Source organism: Sinohyriopsis cumingii, chromosome 4 (genome assembly GCF_028554795.1).
Source record: "Sinohyriopsis cumingii isolate HCF-2022 chromosome 4, ASM2855479v2, whole genome shotgun sequence".
Classification (NCBI taxonomy): domain Eukaryota; kingdom Metazoa; phylum Mollusca; class Bivalvia; order Unionida; family Unionidae; genus Sinohyriopsis; species Sinohyriopsis cumingii.
Window position 1 is genome coordinate 92,637,845 of NC_142964.1, and position 18,815 is coordinate 92,656,659.

General features: G+C 32.9%; 1 protein-coding gene across 1 annotated transcript in view; it reads right to left on the bottom strand.

Annotated features, from left to right (window-relative positions):
* Positions 1 to 500: 500 nt before the first annotated feature.
* The window catches only part of LOC149801682 (protein disulfide-isomerase A3-like), a 28,418-nt gene continuing 10,103 nt past the window's right edge, over positions 501 to 18,815 (bottom strand). Inside the window, exons 4-12 of the mRNA XM_089956831.1 lie at positions 16,844 to 16,958; positions 14,996 to 15,103; positions 13,504 to 13,630; positions 12,192 to 12,305; positions 9,689 to 9,811; positions 8,524 to 8,730; positions 6,155 to 6,257; positions 3,275 to 3,403; positions 501 to 617 (exon numbers count right to left, since the gene is read on the bottom strand). Of these exons, the coding sequence (XP_089812957.1) occupies positions 501 to 617; positions 3,275 to 3,403; positions 6,155 to 6,257; positions 8,524 to 8,730; positions 9,689 to 9,811; positions 12,192 to 12,305; positions 13,504 to 13,630; positions 14,996 to 15,103; positions 16,844 to 16,958 (1,143 nt within the window). The remainder of the gene's footprint in view (positions 618 to 3,274; positions 3,404 to 6,154; positions 6,258 to 8,523; positions 8,731 to 9,688; positions 9,812 to 12,191; positions 12,306 to 13,503; positions 13,631 to 14,995; positions 15,104 to 16,843; positions 16,959 to 18,815) is intronic.

The following is an 18,815-nucleotide window of genomic DNA, read 5'->3' on the forward strand; positions in this document are numbered from 1 at the left end:
TTCAGAAGCACGAGGCACTAATACAATATGAATAACATAAAATATTTATTTTTGGAAGCCGAGTCAAATTCATTTTGTCTTTAATCAAATGTTTACTATAGGACTTTCATTGTAGAAGGAAGATATGCATAGATTTTCAGTTTCAAACGTCATTATTAAACATGATTTAGAAAGAGATAAGCATGTGCAATATTTCGTACAATATATACAGAGCACACTAAATCTCCACTAAAGAGTAAATTCAATTCCTTAATTTGGTCGATTCATGATCAATAGGTGTCTGAAGACAGTTCTTGAAGAGTTTTTGATTTGTAGTAATGGCAGTTATATTTGATAACACCTTGGCAACAACTGTATCAATTGACATAAAATGTATGGTGCAACACAGTAGATATTATCTACATATTTTTAATCAGAAACTAAACCATTTTACCAATTATAATTTAGTTTCTAAATCAACTTAAATTGCATGATGTTTTTTACATATGTTATCACGTGATCTAATCATATCGTCTGTTGTCAAAACATGATACTCGCCTTAAATATTCATAAGGCTTTGGCAGCTCATTAACCGTGACATCCATTTTGGCAATTGTCAGATTTGTCACATTCTTCAACTGTAAAAAAAATTTAATTAACTGATCTGTACTGTATCGTATTATCTTCTAAACTATAACATGGACTTAAAGTTAAACAAATCAGTCATAGAACAATGTTTATTATTTCACCCGAATTTCATAGCTCCACCGATGATGCATTCACTAAGCAGGCGAGTGTGGTATTGTGAGGACAAAAACGTATGCAGTCTTTCTTCCACACATATTATATTATACGGATTTTCATTATTTTACTTCATTATCATAAGCAGTCTATCTAAACACTATGGTTAATTAATACGCACATTATATTGCTGATAGGCAAATTCATCTCGAATCCTAGTAATGTATAAAGATTCCTGGTTCTCGCAAAATATCTGATTTATATGCGATGATTTCACCTTTATATAGAAATGTAATATGACGTTGATCATATCAGTACGGAACATTCCGATTGTAAAAATCCCTGACAGTCAGACACAAGATTAGCTTATGAATATGCAATAATATTGCCTCGATGATTTTGACAATATGAAAACAAGTACAAAAAGTGTGGTCAAAGTCTGATCAAAAGTAGAGTTTGTAAATTGCTGACAAATGTGATACCATTTTACATCATTAGTGTGCATGCATATCAAACTCGTACTCAACCAATATGCTGATGGCACCGATCAAATTGCAAAGTAAGATCACAGTCTTATGAATATATAGTCTCTAATGTTTACAGTATCTCCATACCAAATATAAACTAATCACCTATTGATGCATAAGTCTTGCTGATAGAAAGAATCAAGCAACATCACTACGCCTTTTTACAATTGTACAAGTATGATTACAGTCTGGTGAGAACACAGTATATTCCTTTGGTAAGAAGCTCGTCCAGTTATATGCAAAATCACCTCTCTAATATATGTAGATCGTGTTCATAATAAACATTTCATATCAGAGGTAAAGCTAAATTATTAATATGCCTGGCTACCTTGCATAACTGTACTCATCCCAGACCTTAATGGCTTAAGAATATTGACCATGATTGATCAAATATAGGACCAGAGGGACAGTTAGGAAATTGGTAATACGACTAGTCACTCTCATAAAAATCAAGTATTTAGTATATACAGATTACGTGCATTAGCAAGTTCATGCAGGTTCTTGCTCATATAAAGCTATATCTTTTTAATCTTGAGCACAATATAAAAACTATGGCTACGAGATTTCTGTCAATCTGAAATAAGATCACCTCACAATTATGTGTGGATCCTAGTCACATTCGAAAGTGTCCGATCTCTTGATGGATTCAGTACTGCATGAAAATTACGTTTTTACTGTGGTTACAGCTTAACGAAGTTGATGCAAGACCATCACATTAGTAATCGTGAAACTCATTCATGTTAATTTATCATCTTAACAAATCCTTTACGATTATTCAAAATCGGGCTAGCATTCTGGCCTATACAGTTGCATCAAAGTCAAACAAAGAGGCAGAATATCTCATTGCTGGAGAAATGTCCAACTTGGTTCATATAGCATGATATAAGCAAACGGTTCAATGTCCTATCCAAGCAAAAAGGATAAGAAATATAGCTTTCTGGGTGAAGACAAGCTCTACAAATTACATGATATACCACCTTATTATTGTGCAGGATCTTGTCAAACATGTGAATGATATTAAATCATAATGCATGTTTGATTGCATATCAGAAAAATAGGTTCTAGTCTTTTAGAAATCAGCTATTGATGGACTAACGATATAAGATGAACAGACCATAGACGATGTACGCAGACCTGTTTCATAAGCACTTTTAACCTCATAACCAGTGCAGCTAATTACATAGGTATATGTACAACATCCAAAAGAACATGTACCCTGATTATCCACATGCTGATCAAGTGGCATATTATGTACATATTTGTCTCATTACAGTTTGACCATGTACACCACATGGTACACACGAGTGCATTCTCCAACATTGATGATGACAGCATAGTTCAAATGTGACGAAAATCTCCAATATTTCTTGCAGCTATATTATCGAAATAGAGACTGTGTTCCCTAATAAACTAGAATTATAGCTTGCAACAACCATTTATACTGTAAACAAGAATTGTGTTCATCTCTTATGTTGCACATGCTGGTACGACATACTTTGTAGTTCGAAAGATAAATCTGTCTCGACCATACACTACTTCGTAACCTACCCATCATTATTCATATACTTTAAAACCCTTATTCGGGATTTACGTTTCGAAACATGAGAATATAATAAATGATATTAGGCTCGTCATTAATAGGTGATACACAAATCATCTGTTAGTAAAATGTTTGAGTACAATAAGAAATGTAACTAAGTGATTTGACTTTATAAATTGCTTGTAATCTGTTCATAATTTGACAAAAATGTGTTCGATGCATGAAAAGATTTTTCAAACATTGGCTACCTGGTATGTTCATTTTCCAACTGATTTGCAACACTAATATCCTCTACACTCAATTGTATACTAGCATTAATATCAAACAAGTTTTAAAATCCATGCATCAAAATCATTTTGCAATTTTTGGTATGTGAACAAAAACTACATTTTTCAAAGATTAAAAATCGTTACGTGTCTCACTTATTTCCAAATATTGTATGCTTGTAGAAAATTCAGTAACTGTTGTGTATTCAGTATCTTCATACCTTTTCAGCCAGTTCCTGGTATTTAGGTTCGAAGGACCTGCAAAGTGGACTCCATGGGGCATAAAGCTGTATCAGAACATCCTTGTCCTCATTATTGACTATTTCATCAAAGTTTTTAGCAACTGTCACCTGGAAACAAAACCGTCCAAATGCAAAGTATTGTGCCATAAGATAAAGGCTGATTCCTTTATAGAATAATATCTATCTATATATATGTATATGTATAATGTTCAATTATTTGAATAACGACATACATTTACAGTCCACCTCCCATAATAATCACACAAATACCTCTTGTATCCAGTTAGGTTTTGAATTTACCTCCATTTTAACACCCACTTCCATCATGCAAACAAAGTTGTTAGAGACAAGATTGGTCTAAATATTAATACCGGTATAACTTGTTTATTAACTTTTGAAGTCTCCTTATGACAAATAAAGAGGTGGCCAACACTACAGTCGATTTCAGATAATGAAATGATACCAATCAGAAACTTGATGCGACACTCACACCAATAAACATGATACATATGAAGTGGTCTTCATCATTATGGCTTATTTCTTTTTACATCCCAATGCAAAAATATTGAGCACTAGAAAAGAGAGCAATGTATATTTGGCGATAATGCTTAAAATGTTTATGAAGGTGTGCATTGTAAGGTCTTTGGGTCCCATCGGACCACAAGTTTTCTTCTCCGAGATCTCAACCTGACACTCAAGCATTAAAGTCCAGAAAACTTGTTAATTATTAACAATTCAGATTTCGAAGAACATCAGCTAGAATTTACGCATCTAAATTTAGTAATACGTTTTGATGTTGTGTGTTGTTAAAACCTTCAAAATTTAATTTCCTTAAAAGGATTAAAATATTCTAGCAGGAGATATAATGATACGCATTTGCATTCTGTTATGATGGACCCAAGCTTGATTTGTATCATCTAAATTTCATTCCGTCTGTGAATCGACATTTTCTCCGCTACGAAGATTTAAGTCCTGTGAATATACAGTTGCTATGTTTAATTGCATTTCTTGAACAATCAAGGTAAAGTCATTGATACCTTAGTATAAAGTTCGAGAACGTACCATCATTCTTGGAGTGCAGCCCCATTAATATGACTGAACGACTTCTATGAATTGAGATAATATATATATATATATATATATATATATATATATATATATATATATATATATATATATATATATATATATATATATATATATATATATATATATATGTGTGTGTGTGTGTGTGTGTGTGTGTGTGCTTTGAGATTATAAATATGAACCCTTCATCCTAATTTAAACACAATCAATGCCGAGACGGTAAGCCACAATTCAATATATCACCATCTCTAGTTATATACAATGCTTTTAGGATTAACAAAAGGTTAAATGACTAACATTTTTCAAATGCGACATAATACAAAATTTTGTTTATCCAAATTATATAAGAACTTAAGAAACGACTTCCTTGAACTTAACCTTTTTACCTCCAGACCTAGAAGAATAATTATACAATTCACGTATCTTTAGTCCATGTATACATGGCAACAAAAGATAGAACAGCCATGTACGAATAAACAGAGTATAAATGGGGTTGTCTGGCCAGGATTGATTGATAATATAAGACTTATTTAGGAATATATCTTTTGAAAGCTTATCCGAGCTGTAACTGAAATAACAGAAGCTATTTTATTGCTGAGATTTCAGTCCTTTAACATATGTATATAAATCACAAGCAATCAGATATTAAAAGTTATTGAGTTGTTAATTTGGTGTTTGCCTACGTTTACTATTGGAACAGATAATTGTAACGTGAGTCAAATACCTTTTTGATCTTAACTGAGTAGTGATATTCGTTCACTTCTGAAGAAATCAAACTCCGTTGATGATCCTCTGATGACGAGATGAGATACTACTCTTTCAACATCCTTTGACCAAACGTTTGTTTGGAAGTATGAATGGATATTATGAGCGCTATATATTGCGTGATGATGAGTCGATAATATATCTGCACAGTAATGCCAACGTGGCAAGAAAATATTAAAACTATGAACAATTATTGTCTTGGATCAAAGTTGTGCTGCGAAATGACATATAATTAAATCAGAGGAAATCATTTCTGTAAATTTCATGAAAAGCTGGAAATCAATATGGTTTCACACAATTTACGGTATATACTGATATTTCGTTGTGCTTTAATTTAACTTTTTTTTGTAACAAACGACTTTAAGATTTGACTCGCATTAATGATGAGAAAGCCGATCAATTTCTCCAACGGTGATCCATAAATGGTTATCACTCCATTTTAGACGTGTTTCTAATATCTCGTTCAATGAAATCGGTAGAACATTGACCCTCGTTCGGTATCAGCTTGATCACATTATAGGCAATTATAACATGTTGTCCAAATATGGTTTATAATGCAGATTGTTTTATATTGCATGGAAACAGATTTTTGTCGGGCTATAGAAGAATATTTTGATGCATAATGTAACCTGATTTGCCCATTGTACTAATGTTTTTCTTCTACCTATCTCTAGCAATGATTATTAGATTTGAAACAAACTGGGAAATCTTGCAATTATGACAATCTGGTTTTTGTGGGCGTAATAAATTGGAATATCTAAGATGTCGTATGTGCTCAGTAAAACGTTAGTATCCCTGCTGTTATTAATTAATACGCACACCATGTCATATATATCGAAAGTGAGACATTGTGTTTTCGAAATGCATGAGCCAATAACAGCAGGGAGCAGTCGGAATTTAACAGGTGAAACCTTGGAGCTCAGCACATATAATATACTATACACCTGTAAGAAACGCGTTATCATTTTCGAGTACTGAGCTTGATTTCTAGTTTGTTTTGCTTTGTACCTTGACAGGCCCGTCATTTGAAGCAGGAATAGGCTCAGATAACAAGTATTGTTCTAATTTTTCATCCAGCAGGTCGTTTACAAACTTTTCTAGATTCTCCTCTCTGTAATAATGATAATAAAATAATAATAATAATAATGATAGGTCAATACGAAGACTGATGTAGAAATGACATGACTGTCTAAAAGGCTTAACATAAAATGTTAAAATGTTCAAGACGATATAGCTGCCAAAAATAGTGAAATATATCTCGATAATCACATATGAGATTAAATGCTCATGAAATCAGGTATCATTTTAGAAAAGTCAAATAAAATTGGAATAATCGTTTTCAAACGGTTGACAAGAAATTCAAGAAGTACTAGCCTTTAGTACATCACGGTTCAATAAACAATGTTCACATAAATTTGCACTGAAGTATGCTACGTGATTCATGAGTCAGGCTAATTAGAGTAACATTCCATCCGAAAATATGAAGTTGATTCACAGGGTCATGACGTATAAAACACCTCACAAGACCATTTCTAGATCTAAGATACAATTTTGTTTCAGAATTTCATGGAAATATTTTGAATTATTCTTGAGCTGTGCTTATTAGAAGCAACATTTTCAGTTTCCACCTGCGTAAACAATTTGCCTAGAGAAAGGCATACGAATGTTCAAACTATGTAAAACCCCATTAAAACTATTTCGACAGTATTCATGCCAAATAAAATCATCTAAGCACATTTGACAAACAGTATTTATACCAGATAACATTATCTAAGCACTTTCAACAAACAGTAGTCATAACAAATAGCATCATCTAAGAACATTCGACAATCATCATCATCATCATCATCATCATCAATCCTTAACGCAAGTGATTGTTTTGGCACCACAATTGACTTTACAACCAAATGTCTTCATCTGTCCCTGTTCTCTACTGCCCTTTAATAATATACATATCCCATGTCTTTCCCCTCTTTAATGTTGTCTTCCCACCTATGTTTATGGCTGCCTCTTCGCCTCAACTCTCGTACTGTGCCTTGCAAGACTGGTTTTGCCAGTCCAGAATAGTATGAGACATGACCGTACCACTTTAGTGTAAGCTTTTTCACAGTGGTCAAGTGGCCTTCGTATGATACGATGGCTCGTATGATCTTGATGTGACCTTGCTTGGGTAACTGATCAGATTGATGGGTAGGTAGTTTTGGCATAGATGTAGGTTTAATTTATTGGGGAGCACGAAGACCAATGATTGAGCCTAATTATCGATTGCTATGGGCATTTACAATTTTAGCCAAGGACTAGACTTAGTAATGAAGAGAACACGTCGAGTCTAATGGCCACGATATATATAGGAAATGCGAACTTGTTTATCAACATGCGTAGCTTTCGCCGTGACATCACAGCGCACACCATTAAATCTGGAAGTTACTGATCACACCGTTCGGTTGATATCGTCCAAACATGTCAACATACATGTGAACAACGACCTTCCAAAGAAATATAAATGAATGAGGATCCAAATAAAGTAAATAATTACCATTTAAAGGTATGTAGAATTAAATTCTTAAAGCAATGATATCCATTACTGATATAATTCCTGTTAAACGCATACGTGACCCATATGAACATAATACGGTTAATGTTCACGAGCCATAACTATAAGCAAAATACGGCTGAGAAAAAAACACAATTAAACCCACATCTAGGTCAATGATAGACCCTACATATCAAGTTGTTTCAGAGTATAATAATATTAATGAGCTATGTTGGTTATAAGGTTCTTCTTTAGTGAAAATTTAAATTTGGTGAAAAAAGGGCAGTGTCCCTGTCATAATCAGTCCTTACTAGATACGATCGTTAAAAGAGATATCTAAGTATCACCGGAAATTCAATTACTAAACAACACCCACTTATTTCTAAATCTGGTTAAGCTATGCTGAGTAAAAGAAATATGATGAAGTATGGAAGATGGAGGGACATGAATATATATTACTATAGAGCTTTCCGGTTTTGATGTATACTCTAAGTACAACTATAACTAAAATAGCATTGTCAAGTCCATTCTCGATCCACTCAACTGAAAGAATGCGCTTGACTACTATGATTTGTCTTTGAGCAGGTATTTTAGTTCTTTGCTTAGAAACGATGTAAGCTATACGTCGTGTCACTGTATCACTAACCTTATCTAAAATCATAAACATTGTCGAGACAATTAGTTTTATAGATAGTAGGGTAGGTGTAAGGAAGTTCATACAACTGTGAATGATCTGCAAATTTAATATCTGGATAATCAGTGTTTAGCTGTATTAAACACAATCAATCGTCACATTCTACCTTTAGACTCTAAATCAGGTTCTGATGGTGAGTAAAATGCTTACGTGAACTCATCAGACATGACATATTTTCTGTCCCTTGTGTCTCTGGCAGTAACAACTGGTTTGTCTCGTGGAGTAAACACCGGCCTGTTGTTTCTAAGTTCAGTGAGTCCAAACGTCCCAAGCTCATGAACCCAAACCTTGTGGTTGCTGATGGCAAAAGTAACCTCTTTCCCTTCATCCTGAAAGTCCTTAGCCACTTTCAGTACTCTTTAAGTCCAACAAACAACATGTTAAAACCTTTTTGAAATATACTTATATAGTCAGCTGTTCAAAAGTACAAACATGATGATGGTTAAGTAATTGGCATGTTAGACCTGTCTGAATGTTTAATACATTAATATCGAGGTTTAAAAAATGGTTATTTATTTTAATATGTATGTATGTATGTATGTATGTATGTAGACATAGTATGTTCTTCACTTTGTCCTTGATCGTTAGATTGTAATGTAAGATAATTATGATTTATAAACAATGTGTTGACACTGCCTTTTGAAATGAGAATGTGCTTGGAGCAAATATATTTAAAATTTATTGTAATTTTCCATTTGAACGACTAATAGCTAGGTCAGGTGATCATTTGTATATAAATAGGGTCTTATAATATTACGTACGATCTGACTATGACATCATATTTATTTGTATTCAGTTATAATTGGAGAGGAATTACGTGTCTAAATTTAATATAACATGGAATTATAAGTGCTCATTGGCATTTTGACTGAAACACTGCTTTTGGATTATCGTTTCTACATATTGTGTATGTCACAATACAAATATCAGCGTGGAGAAACACTTCTGATAGTAGATTTTAATTAGCTTCACAGTGTCCTATCGGTGGCTGGGTTGTTTATATATACTATTATTATAGGTTTCAATATATATCGATGGGAAAGATTAATTATGATATCACTTGTTTACAGAACTCTATTTGGTAAATCAACGCGTTATAATTGTCATGGAATTGAGGTCTTTAAATGTCTTTCAGGGTGAAGCTTTAGTGCCAAAAAAAAGGATTGGCTAATAATTCAAATATTTTGTTAAAACAGTCCATGATCTAATATTAGTTTTAACAATAATGTGAAAGACATTAAAAATAGTGTTGATTAAAAATTCCAAAGTGTATGAGCAATAACATTTTATACAGCGAACAAAGATGTATACAAACCTGTTTCTCCAATAGATCGTATCATTTTCTTTCTCAACGAAGTTCACATCATAATATACCACAACAAGAGGTTTCTTAAATTTTTCGGCATTTTTCTCAGTACGCTCAGAGCATAGACCAAGGCTGCAAGAAGTAAATAAACTAGAGTTAGTACATCGAAACAGATATTGCTTACTGAGGTTGTCGGGGACAATAGCCATGTCCATAACGGAGTAAATGAGATAAACCCATAACACCATAAAATACGGATAGGTATAAGATGCCATGCTGTTACCACATTCATCATAATACATTAAATGCATGTTATATATCTATATTTTGTTTGTTTTTGATTGATTCAGATACATTTCTGATAGTGTCAATGTTTCATTTCAGACTGTTGCTGCATCAGTAAATTCAGGATATGGAATTGATTCGGTACATGCTATTCATTTGTACTGACATTTGAACCCTTAAAACAGTTTTCATTTAATTGACAATAATGTAAGTTACAAGGTAATTGGGAGTCTTCGGGATAATATTCATGGTGTCTTCAATTCACGATGACTGGTCTGAGATATGCCATTCCCAAACAAAATCAAATGTGTTGATATTATGCTGATATTATGATGATATTAATTAAATTTACTGTCTAAAGTTGGGATAAGATGAAACTTTGAAGTAAAATTTAAACATAAGGTACTACATTGAGAAATGTATCCTAAGAATTAAAATATGCACATGGAGTTCAAAGATGTGAAAAAAGTATCAGAAGAAAAAACAATATAAATGACATGAAATGCTGGCAAATGTTCCTCGTTGAAAAGGTTTTGACATTTCGTCAAAACGGAGAAAGTTCGCGAAGAATAAAAATAGTTCCGTGCGTAATAGTGTAAAACTGAAATATGACTTTGCATAATTTGTTCCCTTTCTTGGTAGGTAACGTTTGCCAGTCAAATTCATTCCAGATCAACATTTGGCACGTGTATCTTTAATAAGTGGAGTCTAGCGTATTTAGGACTATCTGTATATACCAAGTAAAATCAATAAACCATTGAATAAGATCGTTACACCTTATTGTCTTAATCTCTGCGATTACATTTATTTCTTTGTTTATTAGCTTTATGATATCATAAGATTGTTGTCTTCCATGACCGTTGTGTAATCCGAATTTGTTTTTGCTTCCTTATTTCTATAATTGTTGATTGTACCGGTTTGGCCGGTATTTCTTAGGTATTATATTTGGTTTTGTTGATGTTAGCAGTAATGAAGATTCTACTGCTTTTTTACTCTTCTTTCCTTCTCCTAATTTTATGTTTTACTTATTCATCGTTTTCGTTTACTTCTTTGCTGCTTCTATTTTCTTTACATTTTCCTTAACGGCATTGTCCTTGCTGTTTTTTCTTCTGCCATATTTCGTACTCTTTCATCTTTATTTGTTTTCTTTTTATGCTGTTTCCTTTGTTTTTTCTGCTATTAGGATAGCATTCTTATCCTTTCTTCTCTGTTTTCTTTATCTGCCTTTTCTTCATTTTGTTTTTCTTCCCTTTGTTAATCGAGGTTAGATTTTATTCTACTTATGATACTGAAACAATGTTAATATCTTTATCGAAGTCTACGATATTGGAAAGTCATTCTCGTTAATCCGATTGTCTTCCATCCGCTTGCGATGCACTAGATATGTAGCTAGTTTAAAAGTGTATACTTCTTTGCTATCTGATTAGATGGAACCATATCCAATTCACAGCTGGCTAAAGCAAGCTAAATTTTGAAATGAATGAAACACTTGAAGAAAACAAATCATTGCAAGTAATAAAGGTTAATCATATTACTCATACGACGCGATCTGACACTGGATCTGTCTATCATCCTAAATGAATCCCTTATGTACACAGGATACATACCACACGTTTTTCGTAAATATAAGGGAGCAGCATAAATCTTGAAAAGGTTCAAATACAATATTTTACCCCCTCCCAATAAATCTCTAAATTCTTGAGAGATAGAGAGCTATAGCCCTCCCCTTAAGGAATAGGTAGATGCGCCCCTTAAGGGAGTAGGTACAAATTCCCTTAACGGAGTACGTACTCGATAGCGGTCTCGCATACAACAATATGACACAACTAAATTCTATCTTTCTATTTCAATTTTATAGTCAGTGATGTTTTCTATTTCCGAAAAAAAAACGAGAATCTGGGAGAAACGGAATGTCCACAATAACGCGGACTCCATTTAATTTCTAACGTTTTCCTAACATAAACAGTTTTTGTTTATTTTCATCGTGAAAATAAAATAGAAACAGATTTTGAACATGACATGATAATTCCATGGGTGAGTTTGACTGTGCAATCAAGATGAGAAAAACACCTATAAAAATGGCATGAGCAAATGTCTTGCAGCTCTTATTAGTCATACGTATGATGCTGCTTGACTCTTTTGCCCATTTTGTGAGCTAAAACACTGTAAATATGTCTATGAGATATTTTCCGATTGCTAATAAAGTGGTTATTTAAAACCTGAATACCTTTCCTTTTGAATCCAAGCTGTAATATTGTGCACAGATGCAACATCATCATACTTTCTCGCAGGTTCTTCAAACTCATTTTGCAAAATCTTTGGCTGGAACAATACAATTTCACTGAAAAACAGAGTAGTTATCAGTTACAAAATTAATGAGTTGTTAGAATGTGCACGTTAAAGATATGTCTCAAAAAAGTGATAATGCAGGCGAAAGAAGTATTGTCGTAACTGTTCAATGGAAGCCAAAGATTCAAGGTAAAATTTACTTTTTAATTTGAGGCAAGATCTTTTCCAAAGCCGGGAGCTACCCAAATGAATACGAATCCACTATTTAGTCCGGTAAGTACTAAAATATGTTTTGCTGACAATTATGATGTCTAACTCAGTACTAGATATACGTAGTCTTTATATTACACATGTCTGCTAATCAGTAAATAGTGAAAGTTAATGACTAGCACGAACTACAAATGTAGTGTAAAAACAAAGAGAAAAGGGAGGAAAGACTTTTTGAGTAAGGGCTCTTCGTGGGTATTTAACTTTGAAATGTATGATTCTTCAGATGATCATAGCTTACTCTGCATATTTCCAATTTAATTTGTAAATACGTTCAATACTAATCTTTAATTTAGGTCTCTCGAATCATTTGACAGTGACCCTATCTAACTACCACCTAGATTGGCAGATAACTTTAAGCATAGTAGACGAACATTGTAGCCTGAGTGGTCTGGATTTGCGAGGTGGTATTATAATGCATTAGGTATTATGATCGGGTGACGTATTTGAATAAGGATAATTGGAATGTATCAGTGGTCAAGAAATCGCTATTTAAAACGAATTACAATGTTATTAGAATAGAATGATTGGATATAATTATACCCTGGTAACAGTTTAGATTGTTGAATATATTCTTTACTGAATGCACTGTAAGATAAATTTCGTTTCTTGTCATTTGCCGTAACTGGCCAACAAAGACATGTTCATGATTTACTGGAAATTGGGCATCAACAGAACTCGAAGTTTGAAAGAAAACTGAAAGTACCATGTTCGTTATTTGAGAGGCGAGACTGAAGGCTTGCAGGGATCCAGTCTAAACTTATATCAGGATCTGTAATACAACCAAACTGAGCTTAATCAGTTCTTGCTGCAATTGAATTAAATCCCTTCCTGCTCAATGTGGACCGACACAATTGTGTAATTTTGCAATTATAACTTTCTATTATATAGGCTATATGATTCGCTATAAATAAATTCACGGGTACATGGTTAATGAAGACAAAAGGGTTAAATTGTCATTAAGTGGAAAGTTCTACACTTACTCGTTATAACTATAATTGTTTCTGATAGCTTGTTCTGTGGTATGGGAAAATAATATTTCACCCCTTATAGCGTGCGCTACCTTCAGGTAGATTTTTGCCAATTCACTCTCGCTATTGCTGAAGAAACCTGCAACATAAAATTTAAAAAACAAGACCTATTAAATCTTAAACATTTCAATCACTCTGTTGTTTTTTTACGTGGGTTCTTATTGTATAAATATGTTTACATATTTTAAGATAAACCTATGTAAATAACAGGCTGCATAAAATGCTAAAGAACATTAATTATGGACACTTCCTCTGTGTTTAGAAAAGTATACTTTAAAGTAACCCGTAGTCTATTATATTTTCTGCACAACGGATATACTAAATACAGACGAAAACAAATGTATTGGATGAACTAAAATTGTAGATGTGTATTAGCCAGCAGAATATAATTATCAGTTTTAATAAAATATAACCCTAGTTGACTTTTGTAATTAGAGAAACATAACCGTGGTAATACGAAATAGATGATATGGCGCTATGATGCTGTTGATAGGAAACGCCTTATATAAATATAGGTCGCATTTTCACATTTCAACTTCACTTAAATGTTTTCAATATAAAGTCTGATAATATATATATTTTGTTGTAAATATGGACCACCAGCAAATGCTATCACTGTTAAAGGTGTGCTCATCGACTGCTTTACATTATCATTAATAGGTCGCCGGTCTTTTGGGATTAATTTCAAGCATGTCATATTCGTTGTGCTTTTCTATGTCCCAATTTTATGAAGATGAATCGACTCTGGTTACCTCTTCACTGTCGATCAATTGTGCACGTAAATCTGTATCACAAGCAAACTTAAACAGCTTAACACATGTGAGGATAAACAGCCAATGTAACTCTATATACACCTTCTGTATTAATAGAGGGTCATAACACGTGTATCGTGAAAGGTACATTATGTACATCTTGCCAATGTTCAATAGTCATATCTGTATAGAAAGTTGGATAGCTGAAACCACTTTTCTTCAGCTTGTCACAGTGACCGTTAAGTTTGAGATTTTCATCCCTAATGCAAAACCTTCTTTCTTACTGTATGTGGAAGCATTACAAACATTTATACAGGTATGTGAAATTAGGAGAGTGTTAATGTGCGGAGAACATTTGCTTCTTTCAATCAAAATGATATTGACAATTAAGCTACTGGTCATAAATTAGAAGGATTTTGTCAGTTAAATTAAAAAGATTTTGTCGTGCCCCACTGTTCATTAATGGGTCAGTGATGGTATCCTGCAGATACTAAATTAATTATTCAAAGACACTTATGATACACAGACTACAGCAATCATAATATAAACGTTCTGCCTGATGGAGGGCATGTAAAATATAGCTATCACACGGAGGTCATTTAGAAGTTAACAGTCTCCGATATAGCACCTATTGTTTTGTCAATATAGGTGAAATTCGCTCACACAGATACCAACTATAATTATGTACATACCTATCACTGAAAAGGCGTTATGTTTTAATAGGTTCTCGACAGCTTCAACAGTTTTCAGTTCTGTAGATGCAGGAATGGCCTTGTTTTGCATGTTCTTCACAATCAAATCTGATAATAAAACGTAAATATAACGCTATGATAACATTTCTGATATGTTGAAATTAAAATGCTGTATAAATATTTGCGTATTGATTACAATCCGAAGAAAATCTAACGATCCAATAATAAATAAAGTGCTTGTCTTGAACACGAAAAACAATTAAAGTATTGTTACGAGCATATGCTCTTAAAATGAATTATAAAAAAGAGCGAAAAGCAACAAGCTTTGTAAAATAAAACAAATACTTTATTTCCCTACTCTATAAAATAAAAATGCAATATCTAGGAACGTACGGTATTACGAATTAAATCCCAAATAATCCTAGAACACAGATACCGAGTCCTAATAATCTATAGTCCTAAATAAAAGATATCTGAAGGTGATTAGTGTCGCCTATATTAAACAGATAATGTGGCACAACTACTAACGAAGCCCAGTTTATGACAAGGTCAAGTACAACAATGTTACATTACAATAGAATTTAATGAAATAAAAACATATAGTAAAAACTAACACAAAATGCAAATCAAATATAATAGTATGCAGATATAAACTGTAGTAATTATGCAAAATACTACAGTTAGAACGACTTTGCAATATGTAGATAACGCGCAGATAAAATATACTGCAAATGTAATACAGCTACAGAAAACAAGGGAGTTTTAAATTACCAAAAAGGAGGTGGAAATTTAACCAATGATTAATCGGCCATACGATAAAACAATTGTTGTTGGTAAAGCTGCCCGCTTTGACGCCATTTTTTTCAGCACATAATTTGCTATACATGGCGCTAGTATATTTGGTGTAAAATCCTAGGTAGAACCACCACGACCATGGGAAGTTATTGGGAAGCTGTCTTAGATTCCCACGTTGGCCAAGCAGAGACTCGGACCCAGGCAAACATAGGTGAGATGTGTTAGTCATCTATAAAGTTTAGCCCAGTTGGTAAAAGTTGTTTTCATGATTTACGGCATGATCCAAATGCATAGACATGTAAACCCTTTCTTCAGGAATGTTGTCAAAAATTTATTTTAGACATTCTATCATAAAATAAGTATTGTGAAGAATTCAAAAAACTTAAATTCTTCAAGTCTCATTTTGACTGTTATTTTGAAAGAGATAGAGATGTCTGTATCGATATTTGTGTAACTAATGCATAAACTTCTAATGTAATAAGTTAATCATTAAAATAATGATGAGTATTAACTGTGAAAATATTCTAAAGAAAATATTTGACAGGCTGGTAGTTGATAATATTATGGCTTTTTCGTGTTTTCCTTAAACTTTAAAATTAATGATTAGTTTCAACATGTCTTTAGTCCAGTAGTCTACCACTCATGTCGTCATCAATAAAATGGTATATTCGATCATTTTATATCGAAATACGCTTGGTAAATTCCAAAAAGCGCCTAAGAATAAAAAGCAATACAAACAAAAACAAATCTTTTCTAGAGATAAATCTCTAAATGTAGAGAAGTTACATAAAGACATATTGCGCAAAATATGTACTAAATGCGCACATGAATTAATCAAAATTTTATCCGATTTTGTTTGCAAGAAGTTATTTCCTGCAGTTTCAGATATACGCTTTGATAACTTGATAATATTAATTTGGTAAAATAATTTTTTATGGATTAAAGTTTCTATTTATACAGACCTTAAATAGTTTTAGCAATACAAATGTCAAAATATTAGACGAATTAAAATTAAAAAGATAAGAGAAACGGTAACACTTTCTGCCTCTCTACCTGTGGTAACTTCGCCGTTATAATCCTCTACATCACCGTTTCTAAACACTTTAAAAGTGGGATAGTTCTGAACACCAAATTGTTCACAGGTTGCAGTATCTACAGTACAGTCCACCTATAAAACAATAATTCAACATGTAATGATATGTATCGATAGTCCACCTACAGAACAAGGATTGAATATGTGACGAATAATCATTCAACATCTAATGATATGTCTTAACAGTACATTCCACCTATAGAACAATGGTTCAACATGTGAGGATGTGTATGGATATAATATTCCACATATAGAAAATGATTCAACATAATTACTGACCAGTCTTCGGGGATCCTATTTGTATTTTAGACAAAAAAAACAATTTGCATTATATCATATCATCAATCTACATATACAACAATGACAAATTGAGCATTTGGATGAACACCGACATTATCTAGGAGTTATATTGCAGAGAATGCTGTAAACAACTGTAGTTTATTAACTGTGCCTCCTCGGTTTAATAGAACCAGCTCTCTCATTTACGTATTTTACGTAGTCAAATAAATCAATACAGCAAAGTGAAAGTCACCAGAATACAAGGTCTTTTCTTCCAGCCAGGTTAGAGATATTACCTATATACCCAGAAGGTCAATCATACAGAGCTGAGCAAAGTTACATTTTGTAATATCGTGACGTGGTCAACATTTCCTTAGAGACAAAACTTAACAAACGATTATCAAGCAGAATAACCGATCATCATTGGAAACAAATCAAATGATTCACACTAAACATTCCTAACATTCCTTGTTGTGGCCTATAATATCTGGCAACAACCGATCGACACGAAATAAAATCTTTGCAAAGATTGAATTAAATACATTAAATGATGTGGGTCACATTTAACCGTTTTCAGTAAATGCATAATGCTTAAACTCCACAATGAAGATGTGATTACTACTACAGTTGCCATACAATGCATCTCTGCATCATCACTCACATAAGAGAACAATTCCATTTCGATCTTAGTGGCAGTACAGAATACAGAATACTTTAGAAAATTAAGTATTGTAACAAGGAGCAATAACAATCCAGTTTTACTACAGTTACATGGAACTGTAATGTATAATAAAGGATAAGGAAATACAAAATGAATATATACGCGGTGCAAACTGAATGCAAACGAAACTATATATTCGAGTTAAACAAATGAAACATATATATGTAAAACATTAAGTAATGAATTTTGAGCAAAACTAAAGCGAAATGAAAGTGCAGGATATGATTGATATTTAGGATACTCATGATTAATACATTGACAATAAGACACATTTTTGTCATTACAGTCTCTTTTTTTAAATAATAAATGTCATAGATACCATTGACAATAATTACCTATGTACTATAAATCAGTAGTGATTTTAAATGTCGTTGAGGGTATAATTTTTATTTATTTGTACATTGACCAATATATTTTAACTGTATGCATTTTTATTTCAATAGGGTAAACAGAAACCATAATTTCAATTCGATAGTATTGAAAATGGAAGTGTTGAAAAGTAATGTAATATAACGAAAATAACAGGAAGCAATCAATGGAATCAATACACAGAATTTGCTACTGGCAGAAGGAGCGACAATATCAAATTATAGCATAATATATCTTATGGTGGAAACATAAAGATTAGCTTACATATAAGTGTCGAACTGTTACATTTCTATTTGTGTAACAAAGCAAACGAAATCTTCAGTTTCAGTGTATGCGTCGTAAAGTATGTTTGCATTTCTCACAGTGACTACGAGCCCCACAAGCACCAGTTACCTTGATAAAATAAACAGTTACACACCACGCAAAGACCTGCCTCGCTGCAATTGAAGAGAACTAAACGCTTCAGTGGAAAATAAAAGTTCACGCCGGACTGGTGATGCTAGTGTTAAAAGGCATACAAAAATGATGACAAACAAACGTGCTTTAGTGTAACATAGTACAAG